Source organism: Drosophila hydei, unplaced genomic scaffold (assembly GCF_003285905.1).
Source record: "Drosophila hydei strain 15085-1641.00,03,60 unplaced genomic scaffold, DhydRS2 tig00000001-arrow-pilon, whole genome shotgun sequence".
NCBI classification, from domain to species: Eukaryota; Metazoa; Arthropoda; class Insecta; order Diptera; family Drosophilidae; genus Drosophila; species Drosophila hydei.
The window spans coordinates 4,807,845-4,825,276 of NW_022045643.1; the positions used below are offsets into that span (position 1 = coordinate 4,807,845).

The following is a 17,432-nucleotide window of genomic DNA, read 5'->3' on the forward strand; positions in this document are numbered from 1 at the left end:
CTTGCAAGTCCGTTGCACTTGATAAGAATGACAAACAAGCATGAAATTCACAGGACATGTTGACAACCGTTGCATTTGAAGTACGATTTTCGGTTTATTACCATAAATTTCAAAATCCAGTTTCCGAAAAAATACGTTTCTGTTTTAAGCGAAGTTCAGTGACATGCGACACCTGAGCAAAGGTGAGCTGCTGATGACGTTGTAGCCAGCTCTTTGTAGCTCGAGGAAGTTTCTTAGATATTGATTTGTAAACAAGACAAGACATTTGCGCTAATGATTTAATGAACGCCCAAGTCTTAAATTTTAATATGTTTGTTCAGAATTTTCCTTATTTCGTTTTGTTTACAAATTGATTAATTTAATTGCTCAATTTTCGGCTTCAGTCAGACTCCACTAATTATGTTGTTGTTTTTCTATTGTCGACCGACAGTGCGTGTGTTTTGACAGTTCTAATTTAAATGCAAATTCGAATTTACATATTCATTGCGATCGATAATTAATTATCGATGTCAATTTAAGTGGCGCCAAATTGCCGTCGACGCCACAAAAATCAAATAAACGAGAACAAAAGGCGTACACAAAACATTCCACAAAATGCGTTAAATAAACTTAATACACCTTGTGCGTTATTCTAACGAAAATGCGGTTTTCTAGAACAAGAATAAGAAAAAAACAAGTTTTGAGAGCTTAAATCAAAAATCAAAATTTAAATATCGTCTGGCAAATTAATTTAAATTATTTGTTTTAACGACTTTCTTTAAAAAAAGAAAAAAAGTGACTTGATAAGCAAATTCGCACATGTCTTGGGAAATACCAGACGCTAAACAAAAGTAAAAGAAACACAAAAATAATGCAGCCGTCTGGCGCCAATCAATTTCTTTGCCTTGAGGCCCGATCAGCTTTGACTAATGATAAAGTAAATAATTTGTTTGTAAAGCGGATCGTCATGGGAGTTAGCTATTGGCTATTGGCTGTTGGCCCAGTATTTTACTTTTTACTTTGGTTTTGTATTGTGGGAATTTCCAAGCTCTTTAGATTTCTTTCGACTTGTTTGTTGCCGTTTCTTTCTTCTTTCCCTCTTTTTTCTCTCTTTTTTGTGTTTAGAATTTTTAGTTTTGTGCATAAACCGAAACTAACCTAACCGGATCTAGTTTGAGCTTAAACATTCTATTTTATGTTTGTGTATTGTTTTATCTAGAAAGCATTTAAGCTGCGGTGCAGGGAGCAGAGAGCAGTTAAATTGCTATCTCTGTCGACTACTGGTTCTACGCATTCACATTCACACTCACATATTTCATTAATTTGTTTAGCTTATATCTAATAACGAATCGATGGCTTTGAGCTGACGTCAACGTTCGATTTGTTCTGCTCATTTTGGTGGGCGTGGCTGGCTGGCCACAAGCAAATTAATTGCAATCGAAGCGATGAGGTGAATGCACCTTCAATGTCAAGACAGGTCTCCATGTTTGCGAGAGAGTTCGGAGCTAGGCGTAGAACTTCATTTGTTCGATCCCCAATTGGCAGTCCCTAAAATTTCGCTGTCAAGGCCAACTGCTTTCTCTGGCAAGGTAAACAACATTCAAGGCGCCAGCCATCGACCGTTGACAAAAACAGTAATCAACAACAACAAAATAATAAAATAAAAAAGAAAGAGTTTACAAATTTCTGTCGGGTGTTTCCCTGCCAAGCGATTTGCATACATTTACATAAAATTTGAAAACGACATTTCAGATAAATCTTTTGGCTTCTGTCTGTGGAATTTTGCATCGGCTAAGGCAATTCATTTAAATTGGTTTAAATCGCTAAGACTTGAATGTAAATATTTTTTATTGCAGCTCGATCAACCAGTTTAAGCTGCCGAAAATGAATAATGTCTACCAATCACATACATTTATATATATATATATATATATATATATATATATAAATATATATATATATATATATATATATATTATAGTATGTATAAATGTTTTTATGATGTGCCGAAGAAACAAATTGGCGGCTGTTTCTAAAGAACGGGAAGTGAAATGTCAAATACTGGATTCTGGGCTAGAGCTAGACCAAAAGTATTTTGCATATTTTCTAATGTGGCTTTAGCATTTACTTTGAATATTTATATCGTCAAACAATTTTATGCAAATTGAATAAAAGAAAACCATTAAGAGCGCACCTCACTCAGAACTGCTCGACTAGCAGATAGCCTACAAAGTTTGCTCAGCTGCTCTTTCACATACTTTACTCTTATGCATTTGATCAATAACTCGAACCTGAGTCTGCCGAACAAACACTTTTGCCAGCAACTCAACACACACCACCACTCTAACTCAGTCGCTTCGCGCGAAAACTGTCGATCTAACTGTGCAGCACATTCGTATGCAATACAATTACAATGTAAGTCTATTAATAGACTTCCAATTGGAATAGACTCATTTGCATGTCGGTATGCGTGCACATGCATAGAGAAAAGGCTCAGCCAATATCACTTTACGTTTACTTGATTAACTTTTGTGTTACTCAACGGTTTTCACTAAAATTTTGCACATTGAATCCTTATATTCTACTGAATATACGATAACTAACAAAGTAGGAAAAATTATTTTAAATACTGGTTTTATTTGCAACTGAACTTTAGTTTATGGTGTTCGGCATGCCTGCCTCAGTCTTTTACATCAATTCTCACATTTCTGAGTGAAATAATAACAACAATAATATTAATAATATCATAAAATGTATATATAACTATAAATTGTACACAGCTAGTGTTTCCCCACTTAAGTCTCCCACTAATCTGCTTAGCAGAAGTGTGAATTAGTTGAAGGGGTTTTTCGTACATTCGACAAAAGGCATTTGCCTGTAATATTTTCGTATATTTATTTTTATATATTTGTTTATTTAGTACATTTAATTAATGCTATAGACGGCGACGCCTTTCATTAACAACATTCCAAGTCGGCGCCAAATCAATTAACTTAAATTTCAGTTTAATTATTGTATTTTGTTTTTATTGTTTGTTTTTATTTATTTTATTTTTAATCTGCGCAGCTACGCAACAAACTGGAAAACTCAAAACAATAAAAAAAAACCAAACTAGAACTTAATTTACATACATATTTATTTGTTTATAAAAGCAAATATTGATTCATCTTTGAGTTCCACTTAAATTCGCATGAAAGTAGCAAACGAAATTAGCTGCGACTCAGCCTGAGACGTAAATTAATAGTAATAAAAAAAAATAATAATACTAAACGGAGTCCCCATTGACTTTTTAACACGAAAAAAGTGCGCAACGGCAGCTTGTGGAAGAGCGAAAGAGAGAGAAAGACATGTACGTAGATAGAGAGAGCGAGAGAGAGAGAGAGGGCAGCTATACAAATCAAAAACAAAAACAAACCCAACAGTCATATTTTTGTATATGAAAACGTTTCTTAAAGAATTCCAAATTTCGCATAATTTAAGCCAAATTTGTCACGAAGAGCCGTGTGGCTAGGCTAGCAACAGCTGTAAGACCTGTTCCAAAGTCCAGTTCTAGCTCTGGCTCTAGCTCGCTCTCTCTCACTCTCTCTCTCTTGCTTAAGTCCATATTTTCCTCGAAATTTAGTTTTTAGACAAACCCCCATTGGAAATTAGTCCAGCTGAGGCTAGGCCTGAGAGATAAGAGCTTTGCTCTGATATGACAACGTCTTGAAAACAAGATTCTAACGAGATGTTTGTTGTCATAACAAGCCGCACAGCAGCGAGCAGAGCTGGCGGCTTGAGCTGAGCCGCTCAGACGGCTAACCGGCAAAAACAAGCTGCTGTTGCTGTTGCTGTTGCTGTTGTTGTTGTCTTGTAGTATCACGTATAAAATATCACGACATCGTCAGAATGAATTTAAACTGAGACGAACGTTTGAGGCGTGCAGAAGCAAAGCGTGAATCATATTACGTATACGACGCGTATTAGTGACAATAAAAAGACCAAAATAACAAACCCCAAAACATAAGTGAGAACAAGAAAATGGATTTGAGCCGAGAAACATTGAGTGTCAGTGCGCTGCTTGTCAGCCTGTTTATCATGTGGCAGCTGGACTGCTGCGCCGGCTATGCCATTGGCCAGGCCAAGTTTGGCAACATTGAGAAGTTTCCCTACCAAGTGATGCTCATTGGCAAGCAGCTGTGGCGCAAGCGCATCCTCTGTGGCGGCACGTTGCTGGACAATCGCTGGGTGCTCACAGCTGGCCACTGCACCATGGGCGTCACCCACTTCGATGTGTACCTGGGCACCCGCAGCGTTGAGGCCACCGAGCAGCTGAATGGCCTCGTGCTGCGCACGAATAAGTTTATCGTTCACGAGCGCTTCAATCCGGAGACGGCGTCCAATGACATTGCCCTGGTCAAGCTGCCGCAGGATGTGGCCTTCACGTCGCGCATACGACCCGCCGCTCTGCCCAGCAGACAGCGCGCGGAGCAGTTCACGGGCCAGAGCGTGGTGGCCAGCGGCTGGGGCGCCATGTCCGAGATGACCAACTCGGATGCCATGCAGTACACCGAGCTGAAAGTGATCTCCAATGCCGAGTGCGCCGAGGAGTACGATGTCGTCACATCGGGTGTGCTCTGCGCGAAGGGCCTGAAGGATGAGACAGTCTGCACCGGCGACTCGGGTGGGCCACTAGTCCTGAAGGGCACCCACACGCTGGTGGGCATCACGAGCTTTGGCCCAGCTGATGGCGAGGCTGGCGGCGGCTGCGAGCGCACCAGCGTGCCCGGCGGCTTTACGCGTGTCACCCACTACCTGAACTGGATCGAGAGTAAAATTGGCAGCCACAGACATCTGCAGCAGCCGCAGACGCAGACGCAGACGCAGACGCAGCCGCAGCCGCAGCATCCCCAGCATCACATCTATCGGGATGACAATCTCATCTAGAGCTCTTGTGCCCTGTGATCAGAACTTTGACTGAATCGTCTAGCTTTATAATTGAACGTATATAGAACGTGTGATATTTTGTAAATACTCCAATTCTCACTTAGCTAATTTCCAAATTGTGGCATGAATTTGTTTTAGTTTATAACTATTTAAATACCTATTATTTATTCTACTTTTAAGTCAAAGCACAGCCGCCGATCTGCGGTCAACTCGAGCTCACTCAACAAAAAGAAAGCAACCAAAAATTTGCTATAAAAAAAAATAAAAAAGTTGAAAACATTTTAAACAACAATAACAAAAAAAACATTTTTTGTATATTTTTAGCTACTTAAAGTTAAAGGAGAATAGGGTATATTGGTTTTGTGCATATTTATGCAACAGTCAGAAGAGAGACATGTCTCAATTGCTCAATTCATAAATACTCAATGCAAATGTAAATACCAAATATGCTCAATAGCGAGCTGATGAGCAGAAGAACTAAACTAGCAAAGGGCGCCTAAGTGGCATTTCTTTTGCTATAATAAGGAGAGACTGCAGATGAAAATAAGAACTAACATAGCAAATAACGCTTGAGTGACATTTGATTAACTATAAAAGAGCGGGTCTGCTGATGAGCAGAAAAACTAAATAAGCAAAGTACGCTTAAGTGACATTATGTTTGCTAAAGTAAGGAGAGGCGGCAGATGAGCATAAGAACTAACATAGTCTGTAACGCTTGAGTGACATTTCATTATTTATTAATAAGAGAGCCTGCTCATGTGTATGCGCGCTAAATTAGCAAAGGGCGCTTGAGGAGCATTATTTTAGCTATAAAACGGCGAGCCTGCTGATGAGAATAAGAACTAACTTAGCCGCTATAAAAGAGCTTAAGAACTAACATAATTGCATTTCGTTAGCTATAAAAGAGCGAGCATGCCGATGAGCAGAAAACCTAAATTAGCAAAGGGCGTTTGAGTGATATTTTGTTAGCTATAAAAGGCCGCGCTTGCAGCTGATCTCATTTAGTTGCAATGCTGATTCGGTGCAGAGCAGTCATATAGCAGTGCGTCTAGAAACGTCATAATGAAGATGATGATTACCTTCAGTTATAATCAAGTTATAATATTGAACAAATCGATTGTCACTGAAGCGTATTTTAAAGTCGTAGACTCCCGACTTGTCTGCTTGTTTATTTTAGTCATGCTGATCATGCTGAAGCAAACGGAATTCCCGAAAAATCACAGATCGCAGATCGCAAGAGATAAGAAAAAACTTTTACGTTGCTGATATGATAATTTCTCCAACTAACTGTTTAAGTCGCCGAGCTTTACATAACGCTTTTTTATTTGACTTTTGATTGAACTGTTTTACATACAGTTCATTTATTTACCCAGCACTTGAGAGCCGAGCTGCTCACTGAAAGATCTTCAGTCAGAACTTCAAAGTCCACTCCAACTGTGCCCACTTCAGCTGAGAGATGACGCAGTTCCGCGATGAAGCAGCCAGATGATTCCAAAGAACAACAAAATCAATCTGACTTTCAGTTTTGTTTCTATATATATACATTCATTTATGTGCGCTGTCATAAATTATGTCAGTTGAATTCCATGCTAGAACTGTATCGGGATTAGTTCAAGAGATGACGTAGATCGATATCAATCTGCTGCCAATTTAATTTGTCTTTGGATTGACGTGAGCTACATCCTTTAAGAGCCCAACTTGATAGATGCATTATATATTTTTAGATCGGAAAACAGGTTATTTTAAAATTTAAGCATTTCCTAAATATCACATGGAGAACTGTTCACAAATCAAGGTAATTGAATGTCTTCTATATATATATATATATGTCTATCGACTCTGCCCTTGAGTTTTCTATTAAAACTTACATTTAACGGGCTAATTAGTCAAAACGTGATTCGAACTTTAGCTTAAAAAACAACAGCAAAGAAACACATTTGCATTTTATTAATTAATGAGATATACTAAAAAGTTCAATTGTTATATAAAGTAACTTTATACATTTATTCTGTTTACATTTACGTTTAACTCTGTAATTTACTGAGAATTTGAATTGCTTTTGGTTCGTTTGGGCTTGATCATAGTTGAAAGCAGTTAAAGCTCTTGGCCTGGCATAAGCAGGTAATAAATCGATAAATATAGCTCTATATATGTATATATACATATATGTTTTGGTGCTTTGCTTTCATTGGTGCAATTGTTGAGCTAGAAAAGTTGCCTTGTGCCCTACTGGGTTAACATACTTTGGCTGCTCGCTCCTTCTTTTGCAGCATGCAGTCGATGGCCTCTACGACCTCCATGAAAATGATTTCAACATCGCGCTCAGCATTGATCTGCAGAGTGGGAAGATATATAATTGTACTATGTATATATATAATGTCAGCTGCTTACCGTCAGTGTCTTCTCATTGTATAGCTCGAGAATGTCGCTCGTGTTGCACTTGAAGGTATGCAAACGGGAGCGGATGGTCGCCTCGTTGTCGTCGGCGCGCTTCACAGTGGCAGCGGCTGCGCGGGCCAGGATGCGCTTGAGCATGGTTTCCTCGGAGCAGTCGAAGTAGAGTGCCAAGTCGGCGGGCGCAATTTGTGCCTCGAATGCAATGCCCTGGCTCTTCTCGCGTGGATAGCCATCGATCAAGAAACCCTTCGAGGTGCCCTTAGCGCGGATGACGGCCGCATTCAGCAGCCCCAGAACCTCCGCATTGGGCACCAAACCTCCGCTGGTCATAATCTTCTGCAGCTCGCGCCCCTTCTCAGAGCCAGAGGCGACCTGGCAGAGCAAGTCAAGAAGGGTTAGCATATCAATCTCATGCTGTTCACTCCAAGACTCACCTCATCCCTCAGCAAATCGCCGCTGCTCAAGTGGGTAAAGCCGTATTTCTCCACGATCTTGGCGCATTGCGTGCCCTTGCCGCAGCCGGGGCCGCCCAGAATCCAAATGATGGGTATATCAGACTGTAAGAGAGCAGCAATAGCGGGATTTATTAGTAGGACACATAGAGCCAACGACGAGCAATTACAATTAGCCAGGTTAGTGTACACTGGTTGGACGAAAGCCTTAGTCGAGTTAGTTCGAGCAGAGGTTCAACAATATTATCTTTTATTTAGAAATCATTTTAATTTTTGATTTTGGTTTTGGTTTTGGTTTGAGGTTTATTTGAGCAGCCGCCACATCGCATGCCATATACATCAATATAGAGAGATCGTGATATATAGTTTGTGTCTATATCTCGTGGGGCTACTTACGACGGCTTGGGCCCTTCGCCGTTGCTCCGCTTTCTGTTTCTCTTGGGCCTCCTTCTTCATGGCCATTTGGTGACACATAAACAACTACACGCAAATAGGTAAGGTCAGTAAAGGGGGCATATGTTGCGTATACTTAATCAATTGCAATTTCTACTCTATTTCTCTTACATTGCAGAAAAAGAATTCAAATTTGATAACTTTCATTTCAGAATGTTACAATTTGCCATTCAATTTGCAATTGAAATTTGATAAATATATATTGAATAAATTATGATTTTTTTAAGCGCCTAGCATTTTCCTTGGAAATTTTATTTTTAAAAATCGCAATCTAAGCTAATTTTTTTTTGCATATTTAAAGTATTTAAAATAATAATTTAATTATTTAAATAAATTTTCACTTAATAAATTTATTTTCTGCTTAAGATCAAAAGACCTCAAATTATTTCAAAACTTTAAATATAAATTTAAAAATTTTTTTTTTTGATTTTTTTTTTTATTTTGTCTTAAATAATATTTTTCATGTTGTAAATCTAGCTAGGCTAGGAATCAAGAGTAGAATAACAGCAAAAAAAACTTTGCATAAAGAAAATTGAGAGATCTGTTAAAGCTAATGCAATGTATACTATTTAAATGATATACAAAGTTATACAGAAGTAGATAAGACTTGGCTCATGTATTATAGACAATAGTATATATTATCTAGCATACATATGGCATCTAGTTTAGTGTTATTAAAAGAGCTTTTCGCAGTTAACATATAGTTATTAATTTTATTGGCATTGCGCCAAAGGCCAATCGCAAACGACTGCATAATACTCGCTAAATCCAGTGGAACACAAAATGAAATTTATAGAGCTATACCTTAATAAGATATATATATATAGACAAAATGCCAACTCTACAGCTTTGCATGCAAAGCCTATATACTCTTGTTCCCTTGCTGAGCGAGCATAATCAAACAAAATTGTTTGACGCCAACTTTGAAATACACACAATTAGTACAGCCTTCAAAATGTGCTATATATACAAGTATACTCTATATGTAATAGTTATATATGTATATATAGCATGTGTATTGCGTGTGTTTACCAATTGACATTGATCTTGAACGTCTATAACTATATAGTTGAGCGAGTGCGAGTACGAGGGACTGAGCGTGGTGGATGCTGTTTAGTTGGGAGCTATTGTGCCCATATAGCATCTAGTTAGCGGTTCAATTAACGCCCCGCAGCGCGTATAACTCATCGACTTTATACAGCACTTGTTTTATATATCCATTTATTGTTCAGATTAAACCAAACAAATCAGAATTGATAAACAAATATAATTAAGTTTTACTGTTGCCGCTGTTTATATAGTTTTATGTGGGTGTATAGCTAGCAGATATATATATATATATATATATATATATATATATATATATATATATAAATATATATATATCTTTGCTACCTTTGCTTCGTCATGTATATTATATATGGCCCTCCCCTTGGTAGTCGATTCGACTGTTCCGCATTGTCGCACCTTATGAACAAATTTCGTTTAGAATTTAGCAGAAATTTTATATATATATAGAATAGAAAAAACAACAACTTGAATGAATTTTGGGCTCTTCTTTTTAGATGATATTGTGCAGGTTGTTTTTCCTCATAAATTTTTAAGCTTATTGTGTTTTGTGGCGCATAAATTTTCTTCTCGCTCTCTTCAGCTCGCACGAGTTCTTTTCACGTCTTTTCACATAATTTCACATATTTCTTTTTCAGCTACGTGTGGGAAAATGACGATGATGATGATGTTGTTGAGGCTTTTCAATGGCATATCATTTACGTAACTTGTTAAGATTTCGATTTGAATTTGGTTCAGTGACCTATGAATGACATTTGCAAGGATACTTCAACGATTTGGTCAGCATGCAAGACATTGTAAATATTTGATAGGACAAACAGTTGTTCAGGTTCTCAGCCATTCAACACTTTTTAATGGCTCACAAACGGAACTGAAGGAATTTTTATTATAGCTCCACTAACAACGTGTTGTTTTTATTTTGCCTACAAAAATTCCATGCGTCGCGACTTTGTGTCGTCGCCGGTGCTTAAACAATATTTAAAACTAAAGCCAGCTTTGCCAACAAACTAGTGGCAAAAGTCCGGCATGGAGTCGCCATCAACTCATAATGGTGCGATGACTCGACCAATTCTCGGCTCTTCAATAAACACATTGGCAAGCGAAGCGCTCGCTAATGAATCAAGCCCAGCCAGAAATTCCTGTGACCAGCTCCACCTGTCGTTCGACTTATGCAAATCTGTGCACTTTGACGTCATCAAACTCGACTGGATTGGAATGTGAAATTTTGTTTTGTTTCTTCTTCTTCGTTTTTGGTCATTTGAGATGCTAATTTGCGGCTCAGTTATTCGCATGCCCTCGCAAGAGTAGATCGTTTGATTTTGTTATGTAAAATGTACATATGATCGCCTACATAGATTATTGAACATTATCAAGAATCGAATTCATATTTCAAGCTATAATCGTGCTAAGACATTGCATAGGCATAATCAGGCATAATAGCTTATTTATAATGTTCCTGCACATACATGTATGCATATAAAGTTATATAAAATTATTCTAATATCGCAGTTTTCTAAGCAAAAAACTCGCACTTCAATCTGTCTCGCTCTCGCCGCTAGAGTATTCGATCTCCGCTTTCGTCCTCGCCTAACTGTTCTCTGCTTGTTTGTTTTTACGGCTGCTTCTTCTATTGTTGTTTTTGTGGGAATTTCACAGGCACACTGGTTACCGGTATTCGTCTGTTATGTTCACTTCTCATCTGTTCTGTTCTGTTCTGTTCTATTATGTTATTTATAGCCGAACAGCTGTCGCGCAAGCCCAAACCAAACGAAATAGATGCATAGGAAAGTTTATTTGCTAACAAATGTTTGTTTGCCTGCAAGTGCAAAATTCATGTGCATACACAAGGTCAAGTGTGTGGGAATGCAGCCAGAGCTTTGAGTGGAAGGTCCGAAGGTCATTTGAACCGAGGATTGCCCTACGCCTAATCTCTCTCAGCAACAATTCGCTTGCGTTTTGTTTTGCTTCTGGTATCGCAAATCAAAGTGAAAGCCATAAATTGTTTTTAGAGAAGTAAACTAGTACACACACATACACACGTACGCACACACACCGACTCACCATGACTATATATATGAGGTATATGCGACGCTGCTTCAGGCCTTGTGTTGTTATTAAATAAATCGCGAAATGCTTTTCGTTTGAGAGTCGCGCTGCTTGGACGTGTTGTTGTTGCTAATTCGCACAAATTTTGTTTTGTTATTGCTTTTGCTTGAATACTTGGTCGCGTCTTTTCCGTTATGTCGAATTTCCACCCTTAATGCTGCGTGTGTCGGGAGCGACTGAGCGTAAAGCTTTCGCTAACGGTTTCGGAAAGCTAGTGCCATGCAGCTTTGCTATGCGAGCTTTTATTTATTTATTTTTTTGTTTTGCTTATCGCGTATATGAAAAGTCCAAAAAAAAAAAACAGAGAAAACGGCAAAATCTGTTAAACGTAATTTTTGAATTTCAAGTTATAATTTTTGATGGATTTGCCAGAGCTATCGAAATGTGCGAATGTTACCTAACCGGGAGCAAAGAATTTTGGGTCGTGGTTTTGGGCGATTGTCTCCATGTTGTGCAGCACTTTCTCAAAGACAGCATTATCATTGCGATCTCCATCAAGGTGCATAATCATACCGGGACATTGATCCGGCACTGGGTTTACCTTAATGCTCGTAAGTGGCATTTACTTGGTTTTTAGTACTTGGCGCTTAATACAAACTTTTCCATGGTTAATTAAACATATTTCATTTCTTTACAATCAAATCCAACACATTGAGAAGGGCCAAGCCGATATGACAAATTTCTGATAGAATGGTTTTTGGCTCCGCACGTCATTTGAATAATTATAGCGCTTTTTTGGACACGCACATAAATTAGCAATTATTATTATATAGATACAGATACAAATTACATTTCGCTGAGCAATCATTAGCTGATATAATAAAGAAACGCTTGGATGTGTTTTGATTCGCTAACGGATATGACGAGCAGCGGCGCTCGCTGCTCTGCTTGCAGCTGCTGGCGCTGACAGTGAAGCATCTCAACGTGGGTGGGAAATGGTTCGTCGTGCTGTAGAATAATCACACTGAAGGTGGGCGTCTTCGGTGCACTTCGTCGAAAGCCTTCGTTATGCAGATGTAAATCGAAGCTGATCTCAAAATTACGGGTTGTTGTATCGAAATCGCATTGGTAGTCCTCGTTGTGCAGCTGCACTATATCCAATTTTTCGAAAGTTTGCTGAAATTTCGTATAGCTTGTCTCAGCTTTTAGGTTATCTATAAGGCTGTTCCTTGTTGTGCTTGCTCTTTTGCTCGGCAGCTCCTCTGTTGGCTCTGATTTCGCTCTGCGTTTTCGAGTGTCAAATTTGAAGGTACTTGGCTCATTATTAGTGCTGCTCTCGTCTGTAATTGTCTCTGTAGTTTGATTTCTGATTTGCTGCTTGAGCTGCACCATACGCTCCTGCGTGGCATTGTAATATTGGGAGACTTTAATGTACAGGGGCACAGGCTTATTATTTAGAGAAGCCTCCAATAGAGCCCAAATGCAATCTTCGCTTGTGACCACGTTGCTTGAGGGTGTTCGGCAGCCTGCCTGATGCCTGACAACTATGTAGCCCGCGCGTGACAAAGCAGAGTAGACCAAATAATTGTTATACCTTTCACTAGCCTCTTCGCCAAGTAACAAAACGTAGGCCTGCTCGATGGATACAATCATTTCGTAGTACTCTAATTGAAGGCGATTCTGTTGCGGTAATAGAAATGATGTTTAACAAATATTACGATATACTATTATACTGATATACATACTAATTCTAGCAGAAATAGAGCTTCGTAATATTCCAAATAGAGTTTGCCCTGCTGGCTGTAGCCAAAGCTGTCGAACTTTCCATCTTTCCGTACAACTTCAGCAGCCTGTTGATCGTCTCTCCATATGGCTATAGCTCGGCCCGCCTGACGCTCGATACGTCTAGCAGATAATTGCAGACGCAAATTAGCTGTAACATAAACGAATGTTTATCTTTTAAGTCTTTCTTAAATTAAAAAGCAATTTTACCATAAGCATTTTTTAACTCCTCCTTTTCCTCAGCACTGTGTTCAATGCTGGTGCGTTTAAGCCCGTTTCTTGGCGATTCAACTTCAGCATGCCGTTGGGCTATAAGCTCTGAAGCACTATAGATACTTTTATTATGTACTTTCCCTATTTATCATTCATGACATACCTTAAATATTTAATTTTTGGTTTAATTTCAACTGCTTTTCCTTGCGCGCCGCTCATTTTCTAAACTGTAAACAGCTGTTAACAGCGGCGTTGCCAGACCAATTTCAAAAGTAAGGGGAAGTCTGGAACTAGTTCGACGTGAAGCAAACATCCAGTTCGTTGGTTTTCGCTAGCTTTGTAATATCTAAGAATTAAGGTAATTAACGTAGATAATTGTGTTTTTAAGATAAACTGAAAGTTTATTTGTGTCTCCTGAAGCTATATTGCTTGATTGGTTTTGGCTGCCGTTAAGTTAAATATTCCCAAAACGTGTAAAACCAACTCAATGAGACTGCCTTGATTGCATGCACGTTTTTTTTTTAATGTTTTCCGTGGTCACCAGGCCTCCACCCCCTGCAAAAATCGAACATTTGCTGTTAATAAGCAAACGTTTACGCCACTATTATCGCAACATGGACTGCACGGATCTATCGCCGCCTGCCTCCGTGCGTGGCATGCGTGTGCTGCAGCGCGCGGACTTTCAAAAACATGTGCAAATCCCTCGACTGCGAGTGCCCGAATCTCAAGCGCAGCGTGTGATTCCGCTGGTAAAGAAGCTACTACTTAAAATGGAGCATCTGCAGCCAGTACGGGCGGTGGAGAATCAACGTGAAATACTGCTGCATCCATTGCCTGTTAAGAATTGGGAATCACTACCCATCCTCGAGCTGGAGCAGCAGCAGGTGACGCAAGATAATTTCAGTCATGCAGAACTCGAGTTGAGCTACGAGAATTGGAGCGCCAATGAAATATTAAAGAGCGTGCTGCCAGAGAACGAAGAGGGACTCTCTTCCTTCTCCCGCATTGGTCACATTGTGCACTTGAATCTGCGTGATCATCTGCTGCCATACAAACAGCTCATCGGCGAGGTGCTGCGCGATAAGCTGCCCAATTGTCGCACCGTAGTCAACAAGGCGGCCTCCATTGACAATACCTATCGCAATTTTCAGCTAGAGCTCATTTGCGGTGAGGCGGACTACCAGGTGGAGACCAAAGAGAACGGCGTGCCTTTTGAATTCGATTTCTCCAAAGTCTACTGGAACCCACGTCTGTCCACGGAGCACGAGAGGATTGTTAACATGCTAAAGCCTAATGATGTGCTCTATGATGTGTTCGCTGGCGTTGGTCCCTTCAGTGTGCCAGCGGCCAAGAAGCGTTGCAAGGTGCTGGCCAATGACCTGAATCCCGTCAGCTACCAGTGGCTGCAGCACAATGCCAAGCGCAACAAATGCTTGGCACATATCAAAATGTTTAATAAGGATGGTCGAGAGTTCATGCTGAAGGAGCTGCGGGAGGATTTGCTAGAGCGTTGGCGCGCTCCAGCCACAGCTGAGCCTTATAACATTCATATAACCATGAATCTACCTGCAATGGCTGTTGAATTTCTGGATGCATTTCGTGGCTTATATACGGCAGAGGAGCTGCCGGAGGAGCCCAACTTTCCGCTAGTGCATGTCTATTCCTTTGCCAAGGGAGAGAACACCAAGGCGCTGGTGCAGCAGCTGGTGGAAACTAACCTGGGCGCAGCTTTAGGTGACACACTTCAGGCCATAAGCTTTGTACGCAATGTGGCGCCCAACAAGGATATGTATAGAGTCTCCTTTAGACTAAGCCGAACGCTCTTAACCACGCCTAAGCAACTGCCCCGCCAACGTCCCTGTTCCACAGAGGAGGCAGAGGAGGAGCAGCATGTGGCGGCCACAAAAGTGAAATGTGTTTGACTAAGTGAACAATAAAGTTATAAATGTTTATAGAAAACAAAACAATTCGTGTCTCTTTTGTATTTACAGCCAAGTCGCCATGGGTCGCAACAAGGCCAATGCCAAGAAGGGAGCGGGCGCGGGAGCTGGAGGAGCTGCTGCTGCTGGCAAAGCATCTGCCAAGCCAGCTCTAAATAAATCAAAGAAGGCCAAAAACGTCTTCAAGGTGACCAACAACAAGGGCAAAAAGAAGCCCAAGGAAGTGCAGGGCAAGCTCAAGCAGGTGAGCCAAGCGAACCACCCAGAGATTCGAAATTCCCAAGTTTTCAATTGCTCCAACTTCCTCAGCTCAAGGAGACTGTTAAGGCCAAGCAGGAGAAAGCAGATGCTACGCTTAAGGTGCTCCACAAGGATATGGTCGTTAAGAAACCCAAACCGGTTGCCACGCCCATTAAAAACAAAAAGAAACCACCAGCGAATGCCAGCAAAGTCTCCGAGTCGCTGGGCAAGCTGAAGTTTTAAAATAGCCTTCGGCTAAATAAATGCAATCGGTTAATTATGTTAGTTCAAAGGATTATACAAATATATCTATGTATATATAGCTGTTCATTCAGACTGTACGTTTGTTCTAAAATTGAAAATGAAGTTTCCTTTTGAAGACCCCATGGAGTCTACGATATTTGACCCTTATCTCTGCAAGATGTCCTCATGAGCTGAGTAAGAGCATTGACAGCGAGTCGTACTTAGTGATCTTCTATGCGATTCTCATCAAGTCAAGTACTGTCATTGGACTTCCCTTAACTTTAAATCAGTTTATACTCAGTCTATTAATTGAGATAAATAAAAGGTTCGAATACACTTGCTCACATATATTTATATATAAATAAGATTACATATTTATTATGCCAATTCAGAGCTGATCCTCTAGCAGTAGCTACTGGGCATTAAAGGATTAGCGAAGCTTCTGGCAGCACTACAGCGTCAGCTGGAACAGTTGGCGCGGGCGTAGGTGTTGCAGTCGTTGTATTCGTTGCCTGCCAGCCGAACAGCTCGCGCACAATCGTGTCCAGCTGCGCAGTGTCGATGCCCTCTGCTTGGAGCTGGTTGAGCACCGTTTGGGTGTTGGGCAGGGCCAGCCAACGTTCGTAGACGACCTTGAGGGCGCTCAATCGCTGATAGAACTGCGCGAAGATGCCCATCTGCTGCACCTTTACCTGGACGTGGGCGGTGATGGCATAACGTGGAAAGTACATTTCCAGTTCGTTGAGGAATCCCTGCCAGCCGAAGACGGTGCCAGATAAGTACGGATAGCGATTCATCAGCGTTGTGCACACTTCCACTTCTTCCAGCTTGAACTTGCCAGCGGAGGCCAACAGCTGTTGATCCACCCACTGCCGGAAGAGCATCACCTCTGGCTGGGCGAGCAGGCGCCAGTAGGCAGTGAAGCCCGCATTGCTGTTCAAGATGCGCACGAAAGCCTGGAACTGTCCATCATTCAGCAGATAGCGCACAAACAGCTTCTGCATGGGCTTAAACTGTATTTGGCCATATACATCCATGAGATCCTGTGCCAGATCTGGCGGTGGTCCAGCGGCGGCGGCTTCCTGAGCGGGTCGAATAGCAGCATTGCCCAGGCCAAAGCCCAAGCAGATCAACAAGATCCAGGCGTATGTGGCAGACATTGTGGGAATATTGGAGGGAATGTGCTGCTGGCCATGCAGCGCCTACCTTTTATGCACAACATCTGTTTGCATAGATCAGATAAGCCCAAAGAATATTCCACGCAATTTGTCGCAGCAGCTGCTGTTGACACACCGAACGATAAGGCAAGTCAGCCGATTCGATCTGTTTATAGTTGGATATGGCTCTGACGTGCCACCGGAACTTGACTAAATTCTTGTTTTTGTGTGCTTTATTTCTCAAATAATTGACCAACAATCCAGAAAGACCGACAAAATAAGTCGTAAACAAACACAAAATATAATATATTAGGCCTAAACACCGAGCGGGAAGGAGCGTACCACAACAGATAACAAAGTAAGCTTAAGTATAGTGATTTTAATATATATAGAAAACCGATTCTTAGCAGGCACTTAGCTGTAATATGACTATATATTAAACTGATTCAAAATGTAGTAGGACTTTAGCAGACTTCTCCTAGAGTAGCTAAGAAAATTCAACTTTCTTTAAAACAGAGGCAAATTCCTCACAGCTT

The 17,432-nt window shown here is 40.6% G+C and overlaps 6 protein-coding genes across 8 annotated transcripts; 3 read left to right on the forward strand and 3 right to left on the reverse strand.

Annotated features, from left to right (window-relative positions):
* Positions 1-3,901: 3,901 nt before the first annotated feature.
* On the forward strand, positions 3,902-4,833 carry LOC111601691 (brachyurin; the record flags this gene model as incomplete). The annotated part of the gene is made up of 1 exon (XM_023318401.2): positions 3,902-4,833. A coding segment is annotated over exon 1 (834 nt), but the record flags the coding sequence as incomplete, so codon positions are not given.
* A 2,066-nt stretch (positions 4,834-6,899) lies between these two features.
* Positions 6,900-11,726, reverse strand: LOC111601716 (adenylate kinase isoenzyme 1). Of its 3 annotated transcripts, none has more exons than XM_023318436.2 (5): positions 11,337-11,726; positions 8,151-8,234; positions 7,737-7,859; positions 7,297-7,674; positions 6,900-7,238 (listed from the first exon to the last, which is right to left on the reverse strand). In XM_023318436.2, the coding sequence occupies exons 1-5, from the start codon at positions 11,337-11,339 to the stop codon at positions 7,140-7,142; spliced, it is 687 nt and encodes a 228-aa protein (XP_023174204.2). In that variant the 5' UTR covers positions 11,340-11,726; the 3' UTR covers positions 6,900-7,139. The 3 variants fall into 3 exon arrangements, with proteins under 3 accessions (XP_023174204.2, XP_023174203.2, XP_023174205.1); XM_023318435.2 differs by lacking the exon at positions 11,337-11,726 and adding an exon at positions 8,319-8,369; XM_023318437.2 differs by lacking the exon at positions 8,151-8,234 and having other exon boundaries at positions 11,337-11,721.
* Positions 11,727-12,120: 394 nt separating this feature from the next.
* On the reverse strand, positions 12,121-13,562 carry LOC111601707. The gene is made up of 4 exons (XM_023318426.2): positions 13,480-13,562; positions 13,314-13,429; positions 13,067-13,254; positions 12,121-13,001 (listed from the first exon to the last, which is right to left on the reverse strand). Exons 1-4 carry the CDS (start codon positions 13,533-13,535, stop codon positions 12,189-12,191), a joined length of 1,173 nt encoding a protein of 390 aa, XP_023174194.2. The 5' UTR covers positions 13,536-13,562; the 3' UTR covers positions 12,121-12,188.
* A 33-nt stretch (positions 13,563-13,595) lies between these two features.
* Positions 13,596-15,953, forward strand: LOC111601709 (tRNA (guanine(37)-N1)-methyltransferase). The gene is made up of 3 exons (XM_023318428.2): positions 13,596-13,674; positions 15,308-15,500; positions 15,566-15,953. The coding sequence occupies exons 2-3, from the start codon at positions 15,318-15,320 to the stop codon at positions 15,737-15,739; spliced, it is 357 nt and encodes a 118-aa protein (XP_023174196.1). The 5' UTR covers positions 13,596-13,674; positions 15,308-15,317; the 3' UTR covers positions 15,740-15,953.
* On the forward strand, positions 13,600-15,284 carry LOC111601706 (tRNA (guanine(37)-N1)-methyltransferase). The gene is made up of 2 exons (XM_023318425.2): positions 13,600-13,674; positions 13,737-15,284. Exon 2 carries the CDS (start codon positions 13,823-13,825, stop codon positions 15,236-15,238), a length of 1,416 nt encoding a protein of 471 aa, XP_023174193.2. The 5' UTR covers positions 13,600-13,674; positions 13,737-13,822; the 3' UTR covers positions 15,239-15,284.
* Positions 15,954-16,079: 126 nt separating the features above from the next.
* LOC111601708 lies at positions 16,080-17,080 on the reverse strand. Its single transcript, XM_023318427.2, has one exon. The coding sequence runs from the start codon at positions 16,897-16,899 to the stop codon at positions 16,162-16,164; it is 738 nt and encodes a 245-aa protein (XP_023174195.1). The 5' UTR covers positions 16,900-17,080; the 3' UTR covers positions 16,080-16,161.
* Between the last annotated feature and the right edge of the window lie 352 nt (positions 17,081-17,432).